The sequence below is a fragment of the Lygodium microphyllum genome, chromosome 9 (genome assembly GCF_053477565.2).
Source record: "Lygodium microphyllum isolate KBCC chromosome 9, Lygodium_microphyllum_v1.1.10, whole genome shotgun sequence".
Lineage (NCBI taxonomy): Eukaryota > Viridiplantae > Streptophyta > Polypodiopsida > Schizaeales > Lygodiaceae > Lygodium > Lygodium microphyllum.
Genome location: NC_141143.1, coordinates 125,942,453 through 125,963,976, shown reverse-complemented (window position 1 = coordinate 125,963,976; position 21,524 = coordinate 125,942,453). Strand labels below are relative to the sequence as shown.

General features: G+C 39.9%; 2 protein-coding genes across 2 annotated transcripts in view; both read left to right on the top strand.

The window, feature by feature from the left end:
- The window catches only part of LOC148031555 (proteasome assembly chaperone-like protein), a 275,937-nt gene that overhangs the window by 150,025 nt on the left and 104,388 nt on the right, over window positions 1-21,524 (top strand). The gene's annotated exons all lie outside the window — the stretch shown is intronic.
- On the top strand, window positions 15,135-20,235 carry LOC148031556 (serine/arginine-rich SC35-like splicing factor SCL30A). Its single transcript, XM_087685093.1, has 8 exons — window positions 15,135-15,461; window positions 17,633-17,710; window positions 18,634-18,798; window positions 18,876-18,925; window positions 19,003-19,051; window positions 19,231-19,437; window positions 19,536-19,631; window positions 19,710-20,235. The coding sequence occupies exons 1-8, from the start codon at window positions 15,325-15,327 to the stop codon at window positions 19,759-19,761; spliced, it is 834 nt and encodes a 277-aa protein (XP_087541219.1). The 5' UTR covers window positions 15,135-15,324; the 3' UTR covers window positions 19,762-20,235.

Genomic DNA, 21,524 nt, shown 5'->3' with positions numbered 1-21,524 from the left:
TAGGAGAGGAATGTCGAGCAAGGTCACAAGGTTGGTTGTCAACAAAATGAAGCCTGCTATGGGCAAGGGGAGAACACACAGTCTCTACACTAGATTGGTTTGATTGCATGGCAGGAGATTGAGGGAAACTAAGGGTAGAAGGGATCTTAGGAGGGAAAGCTTGAGGAACTACTGATGGCCTTCGCTCTTTCTCTCTATCCTTGTTGTCTATATACACCTTCCTTGTAGTCCGCTTTGTCCTAGCCACATCACCTATTGTAAAATGACAGGCAGATAATCAAAACAATAGGTATAAAAATCAAAAATAAAAAACGTAGGGTAAGATACGTAGAAGTGATAGCAAATATGACACGAAGGGAGGGAAGCGCCAGATCAGAGGTGATGCATTCACGCCATATTTGCAAATTTGGAAAAACGAGGACAATGACCGCGAAGGGAAAGGAGCGCCAGATCAGACGTCATACATTCACGTCATATTTGCAAATCTGAACTAACAAGGACATCGACAGTAGATATGGTGTGAACGAAGGGGAGTGATAGATTGGACGTGATGTACTCATGTCGTATCTACAAATCCAAAGTAACAAGGCCGATATGTCACAAAGAGAGGGGAGTGAGAGATCGGACAAGATGTGCTCGCATTGTATCTGTAAATGTACAAAGGAATGATAGATATGGTGTGAAAGTAGTGAAGCATGGATCACACATGACGTAGTTGCACTGTATCTGCGTCTGCATACCAGTGAGAAGTGCACAATGTCAAAATTGAACTCCAGATATGATGCGAATAGAGAAAACCACAAGATGGCAAATGACCTTTTCGAACTGTTTTACGCAATGCAGATGCGAATAGAGCAAACCGTAAGATGGCAGATGACCTTTTCGTGTCGTATTGTGTAGTGGGGATACGGTGCGAAATGTGGAAACCGAGATCGTGCACAAAATGTATTTGTGTTGTATCGATGTGATCACCTTTGGCTTGGATCCTGGAAAGCACTGCACTTTCAGCCTTCTAGCTGGGATATTCGATACAGCGCAATAGTGGAAGAGCATTGGTAGTGCAAGAGGTTTCTCGCTCTCTATTGTCTTTCATGTCATATTGTGGATGTCAAAAGTGAGCCACATAAGCCAATATCGATCTTTTATAGGAAGAAGAAAAGGAAGCATAGCAACTCCCATCTTTTAAATAAGAGCTATCTATCCTTCTTAAAAGGGTTGACCCTAAGGGCTTCAATGTCTATTGCTTTTTACTTGGCATTTTTTGACTCTAAATGTGTTCAAATTCTCAAGAAAAAAATGAGAGAAGAAAATGACTCTACTCTTCTTGCTAGGATAAGGTATATTATACCAAAATTTATTTTTACTCACTATATTTTTCTAGAAATAGACTTTCATGTTGATGCTTACTATAAAAATTGAGGTTCTTGATCTATCTATCTCATACTCTATGAGGAGTGAGCTTAATGCAAGTGCATTTAACCATTGGTTCAATCAAATTAACTTTGAAACTGTGGAGATTCTTCTAATTCCATACAATGAAAAGTAAGTAATTTGATATTTTGTTAGATTTTACTGAGATCTTGTTTTACTAGATTATTGAAATATGAGTGTTTTCAATTCTCAATGGAGCCTAATTGGAATAGACTCTATGGAGAGTCAATGTTTGTAGGACAGTAGATTCAAAGATACTCAAGATAGATGGGGTTAATGTAAGTATTTTTCACATTGTTTGTTTTTTTAGGAACCCATCTTTGGGTTTTCTAACTTATTACATTTTTTATAGCAATGCCAAGATTATCCGAATTCATACATGTGGTGGATAAGAAAGCGATGTATTGAGTTGATTTTGGATAGGACAATCATGTTAGTCGACCCCGACTCCCCTCCATAAAAGTCCTCAACTAAGAGTAAGGATAAGGGCAAGGACAAGTCATCTAGAAAGACTAGTAAGGTAAACTCCAAAAAGAAAGAAATGCCAATACTTTCTCCTATGGAGTCTCATCCATCTCCTCGTCAGCTTGAAGAGAAGAAATCCCTATCCAAGTCAAATTCTTCCAACAACCAAATAAAAAATCCACTGTAAGGAGATTAGATATCTTTGCAGATTGCGACGAAGAAGTTACAAAGCCAAAAGAAAACAAATAGATGCAAGTGGAAACTAGAAGGAATCTCCATAGTTGTTTTGCACCCTTGTATATTTTTACTTCAATTTTGTAACTCTTGATTCAGTGAAAAACTTTTTATCCTATGTAAATATAATCAATGTTTCATATTTATGGCTCGAAGCTTACAATTGTGGGAGGCAAGCAAGTCATACAAGAGAAAGAGCATTCAGTTATTTTCCCAATTGTTTTACCATTTACTTTGAACTTATATTTAGGGGATGTACTATCTAGCAACTCCAAGGTTTTCCTTACATCTTTAAGACTCCAATCAAAAGTGACATTTATCTCATTTTCTTCTTCATGTGTTATAACTTGCCCCTTAGGCTTGAAGGGCATGCAATCTGTATCAGAATCCAAGGGAATCCAAATGCCTAATTTAAGTTTGTATCTCCTAGAATTGAAGCCCAAAGCAAGAGTTTGTTGTGTGATGTTATAACATAAAGACAAGGATTGGGGGCATACAATACACCTCATGGTATTGCCCTTATGGTCATACTCTCTAGATTTCCAAAGCTTTCCTATAATGTTGTCTAGTTCCACTTCTATAAAATTTCTACTTAGCCAATATATCTTTGTCCTTTGTAAATTTGCTATTTTGAAGCATGCCACATAGATATGCAAGGGTATAAACCATGACAGGCATATTCTTCTTGATATCCTTCCAGCTGTCATGGAATTTTGGATATCTTGACATATTTTGAATTTAAAACAATGCATCATTACCTTATCAGGAATCTCCCAATTTAGAGATGAGAGACTTGGCAATGGAAAATCCTCGATATGTCCATGTGTACCTTCTCTAGAGGGAACCACAAATTGTGCATAATATATAAAAACCCTTCTCTCACTAAAAGAACCAAGGGTCTCATCAACATAGGTAATATCTACAAATGCCTTATGAATCGCATTGAAGGTTTTCCACTTAAGCTCTCCACAAGTTGCCATTCATTAGTACTTGTTGACAAAAATATATCTACAACTAAGAATCAATATTAGTACTTGCTTAAATGAAAAAAATATAATATATGTTACCAACTTAAGACTTACAATGTGTCTGTGCATATCCTTGGCCACGTAAACATGTTGCACTTTGACAAACCACCCTTCATGCATAATTTTGAAATCAATGATACGTCCCTTCCAATGATGTTTTATAGTCTCTCATTTTCTTCTTTTCACCATTGTGAGAGCCCTTGCAAGAGAGCAACGTGGTAACCCAATTGTTTATGCAAAAGGTTTTGGGCTCCCAATTTTCGTAAGCCTTGGCTATAGACGGTGTAGGAGTTTACTAAAAGAGAATAGCGCCTTATGAATGCCATACTTAGATTGAGTTTACAGAGAAAGAAGCTCATCGAGAAAGGCGAATGAGCAAAGAAAGAAGCTCACCGAGAAAGGCAAATGAACTAAGAAGGAATATCAAGAAGGCTTCCGATTTTCAAAACAGTCATTATTAACTTCATAACATATTTGTTAGATTCTATAAGTAAATAAGGAATTTGAGACTACCAAAACATGACAAACTTTGGAGATTTTGGCTAAAAAGGAGGAGAGGATCATGAAGTGGACTCTACTATCTCCAAAAAGGAGGAGACAAGAATACCATATTCTTGCACATGTGGCAAACTCTCTTTGGTCCTTTCCTTAATCTCATGATTAACAAAAGTGTATTTTTTGAAGAATTTTTGTTCCTAATAATTCATTGGAAATGCTAGAGAAGCAGGGGATGATAACATGTAACCTAGTTGATACACCATTGGATCAAAACATAAAGATGTTTAATAATGGATAGTAAGTCAAGGATGTTACTATGTTTTGAAAGATGGTTGGTATCTTGATCTACTTAACCATAACAAGATCAAACTTGAGCTATTTAGTGGGAGTGATAAGCCAATTTATGCAAAAACCATGCAAGTCATGCTTGGATGGGGTGAGAAGAGTATTGAGGTATGTTAAGAAGACAATTAGCTATGGCTAGTTCTATGAGAAAGGAATCAAGTCTACATTGTTTGGATAGATAGATGCAGACTAGAATAGAAGTATTATGGATAGGAGATCCACTACTGGTTATGCTTTTTCATTTGGTTCAGCCATGGTGAGTTGGAATAGCAAGAAGCAACCTATAGTTACTTTGTCAAGTAGGGAAGTAGAATATAGAGGGATAACATTAGCAGTATGTAAGCAAACATGGTTGAGACTACTTTTATGTGATATGGGGATTGAGATAGACGGTAGAGTTATTATTGTTATAATATTCAAGATACACGCTCGACTTTCTTATATACTCAAAATATATATAGTGAATACTATGGTGGTGTAGAGAGAGAACAAATGAGAGAGAGAGAGAGAGAGAGAGAGAGAGAGAGAGAGAGAGAGAGAGAGAGAGAGAGAGAGAGAGAGAAATGGACATCACACTAGGGACTGGAAGATGGGCCAATCCCCCCCACCTTGTGGAGTTATATTATTCACAAGGAGCAAGCTCCTCCGTTACACATAAACCAGTTTTTACTTGTGGATCTTGGAGATAAATCATGGTTCATTGTACGGTATACAACCGACTAACACTTGCACAACTTGGAAGTTGGCACCTTTTGATCCTTCTTGAGTCTCCTTCTCTCCTACACAATATGTGTAGGGCTCTCCTCTTGGCACTTGATTTCAATAGAGCTTCCGTAGCACTTGCCTCTTCTCTTCTCCTCCTCGAATTTGATTTCAGCAGAGCTTTCGCAACACTTGCACCTTCTCTTCTCCTCTTGGAACTTGATTTCAGCGAAGCTTCCGCACACTTGATTTTAGCAGAGCTTCCGCAACACTTGCACTTTCTCTTCTCCTCTTGGATACATGCAAAGTGATGCTTCCTTCACCTCCCTCACACCACGGGAGAGCCTCCTCTTTTATAGGCTTTCAAGAGCTTCTCTTATTGGAGAGAGACTTGAGTTGATCTTCATGCAAGATGTGGTTGTTCCAAGACCTACTTGCAGCACCAATTTCGAGATATCTCTCTGTATGTTGCTCGAATGAAAAAACATCCAACATAAAAGTTGCAGATCTCGTTGTTTTTGATAACTCTTGTAGGCCGTTTTTAGAGATTGTCTTTCTATTGCGAGATATTTTAAAAATGGATTCACCATGTCTTTTATTATTATAAAAAAGCAGCTTCTCAAACTATACTCTTAACTTGTGGTCCATGCAACCACCTTAAGGAGAGTTCCTTAAATTGCCTTGGGCCTCAACCTTAAGATTGACTTCCACAAAAAAGCTTGTGTCATTTTAGACCTTAGAAAGAGAAAATCACTTCTCTCCTCACTTCCAGAGGATCATGTCTCTCGTCTTTCTTAGTGAGAGAATTACATCTCTCGTCTTTCTTAATGAAAGAAAATATCTTAAACCTTGACTTGTAAGGTAGAGGATGACCCCAAATGAATGCAATGCTCATTACACACAAGTAAATATTCCCAAAGATCCCCAGATGCACACATAAATACATGTGCACAATGCTAATGCACTTCCTCTTCTTAGAACTTAATCCATATTCATTTATGTATAACTCATTGGTTCTTGTGTACACTCTTACACTTGGCAGACACTTCTTCCCCCCTTCATAACTTGTACTGCTTGTACCATATATCCTTGTCATAGTGCTCTGATCACCCCATTAAGTGATGCACTAGGAATATTGTTCTCTAAATGCTCTCGTGGCCATGCTAGATTATCATCAACACTTAAAGAAAAGAGAGTCATTAATTTATTGACACAAATTTATTAAATAGAGAATAAGCAATCATTTTAGTGATATCCCTCTGGCTTCTAAATAGTTGATCTCAACTGTAGAGGGCATACATAGTCCTTAAGAAGATCTGGAAAGTCTTGTAGTTCTCTTTCAAATATAAATTGAGGATCCAATGGGGGATAATTCTTAAACTTAACCAGATATTTTTGTAATACCTTACTTGACCTTAGAGTATTGTCCTGATGGTGTAAAATTCTTTCAGGCACAAGGAACTCTTCTGTTTCTTCTACGTCAGGTAAATCTTCCTTGATTGGTTGCATTGGAGGTTCTCCAATATAGAGACATAGTAGACTTATATGGAAAGCATTATGAATGTTCCAATGACTTGGTAGATCCAAACAAAAAGTCACATCGTTTATCTTATCTGTGATCTTGAAAGGGCCAAAATAGTGATTAGAAAGCTTAACCACTTTACCCTTTTGACCTTTCTGCTTCTTCAAGCAAGCCTTCTCAAACTTAAGAAGAACACATTGTCTAACTTACGATGATGCTTATCAGCTTCGTGTTTATGCTTCTCTTGTGTCCTTTGGATAACAGGTTTTACTTGAGTAAAAGTTGTATCAATGTCTCTAACAAACTCATATGCTGCAAATATCTTATCCTTCGTAAGAAGAATGGGTGGTAAATGAGGCTTACCATAGATGATCTCAAAGGGTGCCTTACTAGTACTAGAGTGCATTGTATTATTGTATGCAAACTCTACTAAAGGCAAATACTTTTCTCGTTCTCTTTGATTATCAGAGACATAGGATTTCAAAAGGTCCAGAACAGTAGAATTAGCACTTTCACTCTGCCCATCCATTTGAGGATGATAAGAGGATGAAAATTTTAACTTTATCGTGAGGTTCATGAAGAGAGCTTGCCAAAAGAGGCTGGTCATACGGGGATCTCAATCACTTATAATGGACTTAGGCATGCCATGATGCTTGAAAATATAAGCAATGAATAGCTTAGCCATATGATAAGCTTTGATTGTCTTTCGCATAAGTATAAAGTGAGCTTGCTTACTAAATCTATCAATGATAGTCCAAATTGCATCGTTGCCTGCTTGTGTGCGAGGAAGCTCCATGATAAAGTCCATGGCTATACTTTCCCAAGGCTCATTGGGAATAGGTAATGGTTTCAGTAGACCAGGTGGTTTATGCCTATCGTATTTTACTTTTTGGCATATCTTGCACTCGCGGACATATCTTTCAATGTCAGCTCTAAGAGTGGGCCAAAAGAGATACCTTTTCAATGCTTGAGTAGTGGGTAGAATACCCCTATATCCAGCATATGGGGATGCATGTGCTTCACCCATTACCTTATTTCATAATCGTAATGCTACACAAATTGCTTGATGATGATACAAATAACCATCTCGAATTGAGTAAGGTGTAATGGACTGACCTGAGTTAAGTTGATCCCATATGGTTAAGAAGTCGGAATCAGTTACATACATTTTGGGTAAATCCATGAACTCGTTATGGTAAACAGTTGTGATTGCATTCACTCGAGGTCGTCGTGATAGAGCATCTGCTACCACACTCTTAGTTCCAGATGCATGAAGGATTTGAAAATGAAACATAGATAAGAAATTTGCCCAGCGCATCTATTTCTCTGAGAGCTTCTTTTGAGTGAGGAAGTGTCTTAGACTTTGGTGATCTGTTTTAATAACAAAATTTGCACCAAGTAAATAGTGTTTCCATACTTGAAGAGCATGTACCACTGCCATAATCTCTTTCTCGTATAATGGAGTATGTAGCTCAAGATCCTTGAGGCGTCGGCTCTTAAATGCTACTGCATGATGCTCTTGGTTAAGCACAGCACCAATGCAATCCCTAGAAGCATTGCAGTGAACTTCAAAAGGTTTTTGAAGATCCGAAACTATGAGAACTAGTTCTTGAGTCACAAGAAACTTAATTCTTTCAAAGGCTTGTAGTTGCATTGATCCCTAGTGAAAAGGCATTTGCTTCTTAGTAAGGTCACGTAGAGGAGATGCAACATATGCCAAACCCTGTATGAACCTCTTGTAGTATGAACATAGGTCCAAGAAACTTCTAACTTCATGTACAGAAGTAGATGTAGACCAATAAACAATGGCTCGGATCTTCTCAAGATCCATTCTCACCAATTTGTGAGAAACAATATGGACCAAGTAATGAATTTCCAATAGGAAGAATTCACTCTTCTTAGCTTTGACCTGTAGTCTATGCTTATAAAGCTCTTGAAAAACAATAGATAGATGTTTTCTATGCTCTTTCTTAGACCATGAAAATATTAGAATGTCATCAAAGAAGACACATGTGAACTTTGAGTGAGGTCTGAAAATTCTCTCCATTCAATTGAATGTGGTGGGTGCATTAGTCAAACTAAATGCCATTACTAAAAACTCTTATAGTCCAAATGTTGTACGAAAAGGTGTCTTATGAACATCTTTAGGTGCTATCCATATCTGATGATAGCCGCTCATGAGATCAATGCAACTAAAGATACTAGCCCCTTGCAAATTATCCAAGATATCATCTATCCTTGGGATAGGAAAAAGATTATTGATTGTGATCTTGTTCAAAGATTTGTAGTCTATGCACATAGGGAAAGAACCATCTTTCTTTTGAACAAGTAAGACTGGAGAACAATATGGAGAAGAGCTAGGTTGAACTAACCTTTTTTCCAACAGTTTGTTTACTTATTTTAGGATCTTCTCTTGCTGACTTGCACTTACTCGGTAAGGCAATTGGTTAGGTGGTGAACTGGCTGGGATAAGATCAATTGTGTGATCTTTCGGGCGCTTAGGAGGTAACTCTCCTAGGAGTGAATCACTAAAACAATCTTCATATTGTTTAACAAAATCATGTCTGGCTTGATCAATTGAAGAGAGGGGTTCTTTTAAAGTCTGAAACTTAGAAGCATTAGTTGGTATTGTGTGTTCATTAGAAATGTCAAGTGCCCTTGAGTCATTAGCTTCTTTTGACTCTCTCACAAAAATCATGTATGCAGAAATAACTTTCTTCATTTCTTGAGAAATGCTAACATGACTAACCATTTGGCATAGGCCAATCTTCAGCATCAATAATGCATACGATGTTCTGACCCTTGAATTGAAATGTAAGGGCCTTCTTAATAAAATTAGGAAGAGGTCTAATCTTGTAATGCTAAGGCATGCCTAAGATAACATCATAGTTACCAATGGGTGCAAGTAAAAAAGATTATTGGTCACGGTAATCCCCAATTCTAAGATTCAACTTCCCCTGGATAAGAGTAGAATTGGTTGTAAGTCCCTCAAATGTCGAAACCTAATCCAATTGGTGTTCTCAATCGATCGGGTGGAATTTGTAGTCTTTCAACAGTATCTGTTGATACAAAATTATTTGTGGACCCTGGATCAAAGAGTATCAAAACTCATTGATTGTTGAGTGTCCCCCAACCCTTTAAGAGTTGTCTTTTCTTCTCGTTTGAATGAGTGTTAGCTTGCACATCCGGAATAGAATTTGAGGATGGCGGACAAGGATCTTTAACCACATTTGCTTCCTTTCTTTTGTGAGGACAATCAGACTTCATATGCCCTAACTCACAACAAATAAAGCACGTTCCTTCCTCTTTGTACTTTTGTATCTCAGAGGGTAAGAGATACTTGCGCTTCTTCTTGTTACCCTTTGGCTTTGAATATTGGTCATGGGTAAAGATAGGTCTTCTTCAATTAGTCTTGTCTCTTGGTTGATCATAGAGCTGCTCTTGTCTAGCTCTATAAGAACTCATCTCCAACTTTCGACATGCACCTTCATGGTTCTGTGTAGATGAGGGAGTAGGCATGTTTCAAACTTCCTTTTCTTCTCTTCATTGCTGATCTCCATGAAAGGAGTAACCTTGAGAAGAGTAGACCAAAACTTGTCCACATAACTAGTGAGCTTCTCATGCTCTTTCTGTCCTAGCCAATCCCACTCCTTCTTGACATCATTCTCAAAATCAGGAGGCAAGAACTGAGCATAAAACTTATTCTTGAACATTTCCCAAGTTGTAGGTTTCCTTCCCTCCAAAATGAGAGTCAACCACCAATTACTAGCGGTGTCTTTCAAGTGCATGCCTACATGCCTGAGCTTGGACTTTTCTGAGAAATTACCATAAGAAAAAACAACTTCAAATTGCCTGACAAAGGCTAATGCCTTAGCAGGATCTCTCTTACCAGAGTAAGAGTCAAACTTTATGTCCTTATCCCCAAACTTGAAAGTCTTAGTCTTCTTAAGCTTGCTCCTCTTATGGTCCCTCTTTGTTCGTTTGTGGATTGCACGGGACTTAGAACCAAGAGAGTAAAAACTAGAAGATGATGAGGAGGAGGAGGAACTTGAGTAATCAGGGGAGTAGCTGGTTGTTGCTGAGGGAGATGACTCCCTCCTTATCCGCCTCACTCGAGGTGAGGTATTTTTACTCTTCTTGACCTGAGATTCCTTCTTCCTTCTAGGAAGCTTCTCAACAATTAGATGCTTTGCAACTTCACCATCAATTGGTGCAATGGTGTTTCCTCTAATATCGCCATCTTTTGGAGAATTCCGTCCTTCATAAGTAGCTTCTTCCCTTGCCCTTAAGCTGTCAATCAATTGATGTACTTCGGGAATTTCCAACAAGCTACGGTACTTTGTCAATGAAGCCTGTAATTGCTCACTTAGGTGCTTCATTAGCTGCCATCTTTACCTTCTTCTTGCAAGGACTGCCTTTACTTTGAGAAAAGCAAAGATACCAACTCTAATACCACCATTATAATATTCGAGATACACGCTCGACTTTCTTATATACTCAAAATATATATGGTGAATATTATGGTGGCATAGAGAGAGAGAGAGAGAGAGAGAGAGAGAGAGAGAGAGAGAGAGAGAGAGAGAGAAATTGACAGCACACGAGGGACTGGAAGATGGGCTAGTCTCCCCCCCCTTGTGGAGTTATATTATTGACAAGGAGAAGCTCCTCCGTTACACATAAACCAATTCTTACTTGTAGATCTTGGAGATAAGATCATGGTTCATTGCACGGTATACAACCGGCTAACACTTGCACAACTTGGAAGTTGACACCTTTTGATCCTTCTTGAGTCTCGTTCTCTCCTACACAATATGTGTAGGGCTCTCCTCTTGGCACTTGATTTCAACAGAGCTTTCGCAACACTTGCCTCTTCTCTTCTCCTCCTCGAATTTGATTTCAGCAGAGCTTCTGCAACACTTGTACCTTCTATTCTCCTCTTGGAACTTGATTTCAGCGGAGCTTTTGCACACTTGATTTCAGTAGAGCTTCCGCAACACTTGCACCTTCTCTTCTCCTCTTGGATGCATGCAAAGTGATGCTTCCTTTACCTCCCTCACACCCAAGGAGAGCCTCCTCTTTTATAGGCTTTCAAGAGCTTCTCTTATTGGAGAGAGACTTGAGTTGATCTTCATGCAAGATGTGGTTGTTCCAGGACCTACTTTGCAGCACCAATTTTGAGATATCTCCCTGTATGTTGCTCGGATGAAAAAGCGTCCAACATAAAAGTTGTAGATCTCATTGTTTCTGATAACGCTAGAAGGCCATTTTTTGAGATCATCTTTCTTTTGCAAGATATTTTAAAAATGGATTCACCATGTCTTTTTTTTAATTATAAAAAAGCAGCTTCTCAAACTATACTCTTAACTTGTGGTCCATGCAACCACCTTAAGGAGAGTTCCTTAAATTGCCTTGGGCCTCAACATTAAGATTGACTTCCACACAAGAGCTTGTGTCATTTTAGACCTTAGAAAGAGAAAATCACTTCTCTCCTCACTTCCAGAGGATCATGTCTCTCATCTTTCTTAGTGAGAGAATTACATCTCTTGTCTTTCTTAATGAAAGAAAATATCTTAAACCTTGACTTGTAAGGGAGAGGATGACCCCAAATGAATGCAATTCTCATTACACATAAGTAAATGTTCCCAGGGGTCCCCGGATGCACACATAAATACATGTACACAATGCTAATGCACTTCCTCTTCTTAGAACTTAATCCATCTTCATTTATGTGTAACTCATTGGTTCTTGTGTAAACTCTTACACTTGGCAGTCACTTCTTCCCCCCCTTCATAACTTGTACTGCTTGTACCATATATCCTTGTCATAGTGCTTTAATCACCCCATTAAGTGATGCACTAGGAATACTGGTCTCTAAATGGTCTTATGGCCATGCTAGATCATCATCAACACTTAAAGAAAAGTGAGTCATTAATTTATTGACACAAATTTATTAAATAGAGAATAAGCAATCAATTTAGTGACAATTATGTCTTGTGATAACGTTAGTGGCATTGTGCTTGCAAAGAACAAAGCATGTTGAAGTACACTATCATTTCATTAGAGAGAAAGTCATGGATGGAGAGATAGACTTAGTATATGTCAAAACCAATGATCAAGTGGCAGATATCTTTACCAAAGCATTATGTAAAGATAAGTTTGAATACTTTAAAAGTGAACTTGGGGTATTGTAGCTGCAAGCTCATTTTGAGCTTGAGGGGAAGTGTTGAGAAATAAAACATAGGTTAAGTCATATCCTATGGTTGTATTAAAGTGAAAAAGAGGCTATGTGCAAAGTGTCCTAAAGTCAAAGCATCTATCCACTTTGGGAGATACTCACTTGTGTATATTGAGAAGAAGAAGAAGATGATGATGACGATAATGATGATGATGAAGTAATGACTATAATGATGGATTGAGCCTCCATATTGTGTGCCATCTCCCTTTTGTTGTGCATCTAAATCAAATCCTTTCAAGACTTTACAATGGAGAAAGAAAGAAAGAAAGTTATATTAACATCTACAAAAGGCGAGATCGCCCTATGAGACCAAAATGCTACACCTAAAAAGTCTCTTAAAATAGCTATCATCTAATGCTATGACTAACTAAATGGAAATAAACAATAAACATTACATAGATGATGAGTACAAAATGATGTCTAAGCCAAATACAATGTGTAACTACTTAAGGGTGCATGCGCACGTGCGCACATACACACACAAATGTGTCTTTCACGTTGTACAACAAAAAAGCATATATAAGGCTTATTTCACAAGTTATGCTAACAAATCCGTAAGACTTGGCAACATGAGTTAGGGTCTGCTAAGGTAAAGGGGCTAATAGAGACACACCTAGGGTCCTCAATTAGATTCTTTTTTTATCCAAGTGAGTTATGTACTACACACTTTAGTAGTTAAACAATATACATCATGTTACACTCAAAATAGTAAACTTGGGACATTTCAATATTTTTATCGCATGCTTAGCTATAATTGAAGAGTTTATAAAATAACAATGAGAAAGAATGTCACATTGTCTTAACATTCCTAGGTTTCATAAGATCCAAAATATGAAATATTTTACATGGCTCAATCATTTTACTCACATCAAACTTGTGTTTAATACATGAGAATTTGTGTCATAGATACAAACCTCCAAATTTTATTGCTCACTTCCTTGAATAGCAAGTTGGGCTTTCATAAATGCAAACCAAGTTGGGCTTTTAGACCATTAGATTTTGTGCTTCAAGCCATTTGGAAAGCTAGAGCTAAACTTGTGTTTGAGGATATAAGAAACTCTCTTTAGTGGGAGAAAGTCACATTTAAAGTTAGACAATTTTAGTAAATGATGTTTAGACTAGGAAAAGTTAACGGTCAAGAAAAATATATCACATTGCACATAATCTCCTTAATGTATGGGTTGTAACTACTTGATCTTTCTTTTGTGAAAATATTATGTATCAATGCACGCTCAAGAATATGTGTCATCCCTTCAAGTGGCTAAAAATGATGTATCTCTAGTGCAAAAGTTGGCACTACTTTGGTGTGGGATACGTTTTGCTTCTACGATAACCCCTTTACCCTTGTCACTACATTGGGGTGGGTGCATTTTGCTTTTAGGGGGAGTCACACTATTGACCCCTATATGCAAAAAAAATAAAAAATCAAAAAGCTTCCATCCCAATATAGTGGAAATTTTCACATAAAATATCCATTTTTTGAGCCACTTCAAGCCATGTCACAAATTCTTGTGTATTACTAGTCAAAAATTGAGTTGAGACTGATCAGAATTATATTGGCTTCTTTACCCTAACAGTTGATGTGAGTGAAGCTCACGATGACTCAACACCCTCAAGGAGATCAATTCAAGGTGTTTAATAGCGATGTGGACGAGGGACCGAACTCATGACCTTATGCTAACAACCATCCTCTCTTTTTCTTTTAGAGTTTTATTTTTCAATGGGATGCCATTTTTGATAGTTTATTTGGTATCCTCACAATGTCCCATACCACAATAAGTTTTTAACATTTTCTCATGTGAGAAAATGGACTCTTTTCTCTTAGTTTTCCCTATAGTGCTTAATATCATGAGCTTCAACTCGGGAGGCACCACCCCAGGCTAGTAGCCCCGCACCCCTACCCCACCTAGCTAGGCATGTAATCCTTCCCATGTTGCAGAAGGTGGCCGGGGCTACCATGCCCCCACCCACCCCCCACCTTTCTACCTTGTCGAAGCTCATGATGCTTTGCAATCGACAATGTGATGATTATGGTAGGAAATTGTCAAAGGGGCAATTTGGACTTGGATGAGCACAAATTGAAGAGGGGTATACTTTTAAGAGTGGCCGAGCCACATTGGACCTACAATTCTTGTTGCACTTTCTTGAAAATTCGAGCTTTTTAGCATGCTAGACACAAAGGCCTAAAAGAGAAAACAAGCAGCCTTTTGGAGAGGAACGAATTGCGGCCACTAGTAATTGAGGGATTAACCAAGAAGGCAAAGATCAAAAGCTAGTGAGGCACAAGTGCCACTATGATAATGTGAACAAACAAATACTTGCACGAAATTATCTATATTATTAGTTAAGGAGAGGTGGGGGGCGGGTGCCACGTGGCAGTCCCCCACCTCCCCCACCAAAAAGAAAGAGAACGCGGGGGCAGGTGCCACGCGTCCAGCACCCGCCCCTTGCAAAAATTGCGCCCGGCCCGGCAAGTCTAGGCGCGGAGCGCCAAGTATATCTTATGTTTGGGTGCTGGGTCACCAAGCTCTAAACTTCTCGTGCATAGGTAGCGACACAAATTTACACAAGTTCAAATCTGGGAATCGAACCGGGGCTTGTCGGCAGCACACGCGGATTGTCTTATCGGCTGCTGAAAACGCACGCAGATTGTTTTCTCGGCTGCTTAAAACTAAAAAACACCGCCGAGCGCGCACACAAGCATCGTTCTGCCGTTGGGTTTGTACCAAGCCAACCGACCTACTGTAACGCAGGCCTTTTAGTCTTTTCTCTAGGGTTTGCGTCCGCTCCCGCCACAAGAGCAGATACTCTTCTTCTCTAGTGCGTTCGCGCCTGTCTTCTTCAGATTCGTACCGGCTGCAGCCATGAGAGGAAGGAGTCCTTCTTACAGCCCTCCTCCTAGACGCAGGCGAGGCCGAAGCCCTAGCCCCCGAGGCCGTTACCCTACGCGCAGAGAGCCCCTTACGAGTCTTCTCGTTCGCAACCTCGGGAAGGACTGGAGGTAAAGCACCTTTATTTTGGGTCAAAAGGCGGCACTTAATACCATGTTAATTTGGCGGCTTCATGAAACGGGACGATTCTGAAAGTGTTTCAAGGGCAAAAGATTGAATCTTCAGTTTGTTGTTTGGAGATGATCAGGCTCAAGTCTGCATATGAAGTGCATGTTAACTTCACGTATTCATGAAACGGGACAGTTCGTTTCTCATACTGAAAGTGTTCCTAGGGCAAAAGATTGGACATTCAGGCTGCCATTTTGAGATGCTCGGGCACAAGTCTGCATGTGCAGATTCTGTGTAATCTGCTGCAAATAGTTTTGTAGCTAGCAGGTGGGAAATGAGATGTTTTGTGTGCATTTAGTATTCTCTGAGAATAAGAGAAGCTCACACGAATTATCTTTTTGTGCAAGACTTCTCACTAAGTTTTATCAGATCTTTAAAGCTTGTGCTTTTCACGCATAGGAGAATGGTGAGGAATCCATGCGAACTGTACAGGTCAAGGACGTCTGCAAAACATTTCAAGTTTAAATAATAGCTTGTCTCACAAGCACAGGCATTACCTGCCTGAAAGCGATTCTAGCTCAATGATGCCAGTCACAGATTTGTTCTTTTCCGCCAATAGTTTGGAATCACTGTTCATTCCAATGCTATGTGGCAAAGCTTAACATTTAATTTATGCATCTCAAAAGGCCCTTAAAATCTTAAACAGATGCAATTAGCTAGTCCATCATTTTATGAATAGCCTCCTTCATGGAGCATCCAGCAGTTCTGCACCCTCCTTTCGTAGGTGAATTCCATATTTTCATCCAAGGCTATGCATGTTAGTACAAATTTTTTTGCAGGGACTTCGTAGGATCCCGCTTTGAGGATATCTATTGTCCTTATCCTGCAGGGCCTCTGTCAACGTCAGAGTATAATTTATAATATAAGTTTGATGTTGACTGTAGAGGATGTTGGAGATTTTTAAAGACCTAGATTGAAACGGGGAACAAGATTTTCCTTATTTTTAAAGTTCCTGTTCCATGAATTTTACTTATGCTTGTTATATTTGCAGAGCCTTTTAATTTTTGTGAGAACTGTTTATTTCTGCTGATGTAGAACAATATATTTGTGTAACGTCCATATGTATTGATTCAATACAGGGATTGATCTTTGTTATGGACAAGGGAAATTTTGAAGATGGTGATTGAGAAGTGAAATGAGAAATGGAGCAGGAGAAAGATGGAAGAACTGGGTGGGTGGGGGAGCCTAGGATTGAACTTGTGGTGAAGGGGTCATGTGGAGGGGAAGAAATTATGCTGCATTAACATCATTAACATCTTCTAGCCCTGACAGAACTTTCGGTGAGCTCCTTGGGCTTGCTGCCTAGTTTAAGGCCCCTCCCCAAGTCTGTGAAGTGGATGAAATTATGCTACATTAACATCTTGTTCCTCACAAAACTTTAGATGAGCCCCTTGGGTTTGCTGTTAGGAAGCCCCCCTAGTCTTTTAATAGTAGATTCCAAATTAACTCATGTCTGAATATGACATAGCGATGGGGCAGAAAATATTTGGAATTCAGGAAGCATAGAGGAGCCTGAGTTTGTATGTGATATAATTTCACATTTCTAGGGTTATGAGTACATTTTTAGTGTTATTGTGTATAACTATTGTTTTATTGACATTCAATAATCATTAGCGAGTCTCTTCTTGCATGCTAAGTCAGTGATTGCTGTACACAATTGAGAAGGCTTTTCTTGCCGTCATTTGTTCAAGTTAAGTCAGAGCCTTATTGCTTTTTGTCCGGATGTGACTTGACATTTGACTAAATGAGGATTGTGTAGTATGGGGGTTTGATGCTAAATCCCTCTCAGACTATGTTGACTGGCTGAACTTCGGACAAATAAAATTTTATTGTGGGTGCTCAAAACCCCCTTCTCTTGTTTTGAATGCCACCAGACTGGACTGCTGTAGGATGTGTGATATGGTATTTGATGATCTAGTTTTGGTCTCAGGCTTTCACTGTCTTTTACTCAAGTGTTTAACAGCCAAGTTAGATTCTGAAATACTAGCTGGAGGGACTGCTAACATTTCAACCATTTCCTCATCATACTCGTTTTTTGGCTACTTGTAAGTTGTAATAGGCTTTTGAGGTCAGCTCTGCAGGGGATCTTACTTGTGTCTGTCTTGTTTTGCAGGGCGGATGATCTTCGTGCTCCATTTGGAAAGTTCGGACCTCTGAGAGATGTCTATTTGCCAAAGGATTATTACACTGGGTAGAGATTTCACTTGAACCATTCAGATTTTATGATTCTCTGGTCTGCAACAATACTTGGTTGTTTCTGTTTCTTATACACATCCTGGGCACCTGGCATAGGTTGAATGCAGAAGTATGTGGCTTTGCTCTGATGGCTGGTTGTTTAATGTCCGGTGGATGGATGGATCATGTGTGCCCCTCTGTTTGTAGTCAAGCTGATCACGTGCAATTGGACTCAAACTTTTAAGTAAAGTGTATGAATGCATGTTATCATTTGCACTGACGCTTCATTTGTAGTGGTGCTTGAGCTAGGGAATAGGCAGTAGCCTTGATTTTCTACTATTTGCGTAAAAAAGGATTTCTTGGGGGCAATTGTTACAAGGTCAAGATCAATGGATTAAGTGAGCATTGTTAGGAATCAAATTAGTGCTAACATGCGCCTTTAGACAGTGATGTTATCCCATGGTGGGACTTAACATTTTGTTTCCCAATGCTTTTACTGAATGTCTAGTGTGCTGTCAGTTATGGCAGCAGATGTAGAGAATTATTTTTGGGGTACCATCATATGGGAACAAATGAGGCCGGATTGTAGTTAGTTCATCTTGTCGTCCGCACCTAACATTTCTTCTTTAAGAATGTATAGATGGTGTGCAAGAAGTTTCTCAAGACCTTTTATCAAGTGAAGAAGATAATCTCAAGTGGTGGATTCTTGAAGAGAAGAAATGCTTGCAAGTTATCAATTATCTGATTTCAAGTGAAGATTATGAAGTTCCATTCATATAACTCAGCAGGTGATCACTAGTGACTTGCATGGCCGGGATGCAGATGGCTTGTTGATGTGCCTTGACTTGCTCTTATTGTTACAAAAGCAGGGAAACAAAGCTGAAGTCAATGCTTGGTGACTTTGGTATTACATTCTAATAGCCCAGTTTTTACTTGCAGGGAACCTCGGGGCTTCGGCTTTGTTCAGTATTTTGATCCCTTCGATGCAGAGGAGGCACAATATTACATGAATCATCGAATTCTGTATGGACGTGAGATTACTGTAGTGTTTGCAGAAGAGAACAGAAAAAAGCCATCTGAAATGAGAACTAGAGAGAGGGGAAGGTACTTTGCTGAATGGTTAATTTTTTTGGCTTCATAGTGGGTATTGTTTAGTTTAGCATGCCTTTGGTTCTTTGCAGGGGTCGTAGCTTTTCCGGCTATGAGGGTGGAGTACGATCACCTTACTCTGGTATATGAAGGGTCCTTTTAAACATGTATCTTAACAGTCAATCAATTTGGATCTCATTTCTCTCTTTTTGTTTCTAGGTCGATCAGTGTCGCGCTCGCGATCACGCTCTCCAAGGCGTCGTTCAAGGTTTGGCTGGGTTCTTTTCCTTTTATGTTCTGCACTATTTAATACTGGAGTTGCTCATGTTGGGTTACTCAGAACTCCCAAGTGTCAGATGGAGTTTTCTTTATTTCTTACTGTTTCTTTGAGCATCCTTGCACTGTTTGTGCAACTTACTTCTGTGGTTTTCTACACTTAAAATGCAGGTCTCCAAGTGAAGATGATGGTAGGGATCGTGAACAACTCCACTCAAGATCTCCTGCTAGAGGACGAAGTCCCATCAAACATAGCAGGTATGAGAATGATGAGAGCAAAAGAGAGCGGTCATATTCTGGATCTCCTGTGAGGTCGTCAAGTCCTGTTAGAGACAGAAAGGAGCGAAACTCATCCCACAGCAAGATTTCTAGAGATAGGTACTGTATTAAACCTATCTCTATACCTTTGTCTTCATGCTTGAAACATCCTTCTTTTGGCTTCATTATGAGTTTTTTTTTCGTGTGTGGGTGTGCAGAGGAACCAAATCACCTCCAAGATCTCCGTCTTTACCTCCAAGAAGACGCAGGTCATCCCCTGCAGGTTCACCTTCACAGTCACCAGCTGAAAAAAGGTGTGCTTCTTTAATCTGTAAATGTGTGTTCCTGCAGTGAAGTGCGAATGCACTGATTCAAGTGCTGTTCTGCTGCAGGTCTGGTGATAGAGGCGATTCTTGTGCACCATCATCAGCAAGTGATTACTAGCTTTATGGAAACATGATGTGATTTGAGAAAGGCTCAACTCTGTTTTCAGTATAAAGCTAATTTTTTGACTGCAGTTTGTATGGTTCAACCGGGTGTCTAACGAAAGGGGTCCCTTTTATGGATGGAACATGTATCACAAATGAAGATGTAAAAGAGGTTTATCTTTTGATGTCTGGGGTAACCAAGCTGACTTGTATACTCAGCCAGATTTTTATGAGCCGGCCTCCAACCTAAGCCAGGTTTCTTTTGATGATGGGGAGGTGGAAGTCTTCTGGTTCACAGGCCTTATGTAGATCATGTGACTTTGGTCAGTTAGCAAGCTTTAGTGCTTGGATTATATGTCTAAGGAATTGTCTACTTTTTTTGGACTGGGGTCATTGATAATTTCCAATGTTCCCTCAGGAGCTAATCCTAGCTGACAGAGTTAGTCTTGCTCTTTTTAATAAACCACCTACCATCGCCTACTTTAGGTCTTATGCTTGCTCTTGTAGGTGGGATGCTATAAAAGGAAGGTATGCTGGATGGTGTTTTTATCAGGTGTTAATTTAGAGAACTTGCCAGTTCTCTTTGTGCACTTGCCAGCTCATAAGGCAGTTCGTTTGATATATTTGCACTTGTTAAGACTGTTCTTATCAGCAGCCTAAACCCTAAATCCTGCTCCAGCCACAACATGGCACATCCCCCCCCCTACCCCCCCCCTCCCCCCCCCCCCAAAACCCCAAAAAATCCATTCTGCATCCACCTCACCCCACCCCACCCCCCCTCCCCTATGACATGGCATGCCCCCAACAATACGGCACATCCCCCCCCTCCCCCCCTTCAAAAATTCTTGCTCCATCCACCTTGCCCCACCCCCCCTCCACGACATGGCACATCCCCCCCCCAACTACATGGCACATCTCTCTCAAAAAACCCCGTTACACCTAAGCTTCGACTACACTGCACATCCCCCCCCACGACATGGCACATCCCTCCCTCCCCCTTTCAAAAAACCTTGCTTTGTTGCCCAAACCCCCCTACCCCATACGACATGCTACACCTCCCCCAAGAAACGGCACATCCCCCCCAACCCCCAAGAAACCCCACTCCACCCACCCACTCCACTCCACCCCCAAGAAACCCCACTCCATTCACCCCTTCCCCCTGTAAGGACTTTATAGGCTATACCATTCTGTTATCATCAGAAACACCTATATAGGGAGTAGTAGTGACTCAAAGCCTTGCCTTGTGTCCATTTAACGTGTGATTCTCTACATCCAGTGGTGAACCCTTTTATGTGCGGTGCCTCGAGGGTGTAGTCTTGGGAGATGTCTATGTTTTACTTTTTTAATTGAATAATACAAGAGTATACCTTGAGCTCACATGTCGTGTTATCTTTTTGTGCCATTTGAGTGCTCACGGAAGGAAGATCTAGTGTCTCAAAGAGAATAGTCATTTTCCATGTAGTGGAATTTTGTGTTGTGATGACCAGCATTTGTGATGTCTTGCTTCGCATCTATCCTCGTCGGGTGGACTCTTTCAACTATGGAGGAGAGGAAGAAGAGTAGAGGGCAAGAATGGAGAGCAGCCTAAGAAGAGAAGGTAGTTGAATTGGAAAGATTGTTGGAGGGCATGTCAGGCATGTTGGAGTCAATTTTGAGGTCGAGCAATCCGATCGGAAAGGTAGTTGGAGGGTATGTGAGGCATGTTGGAGTCAATTTGGAGGAACATGTAGATGAAGAAAGAGGAAGAGGAAAGAAAGAAAAAACTAGAGGTTGTGTTGG

Excerpts from the sequence above, each read along its gene's own strand:
- LOC148031556 (XM_087685093.1), top strand. The coding sequence starts at position 15,325 with ATGAGAGGAAGGAGTCCTTCTTACAGCCCTCCTCCTAGACGCAGGCGA. Across the intron at positions 17,711-18,633 it reads CCAAAGGATTATTACACTGG|GGAACCTCGGGGCTTCGGCT; the intron begins GTAGAGATTTCA and ends TTTTACTTGCAG. Across the intron at positions 19,438-19,535 it reads AGCAAGATTTCTAGAGATAG|AGGAACCAAATCACCTCCAA; the intron begins GTACTGTATTAA and ends GTGGGTGTGCAG.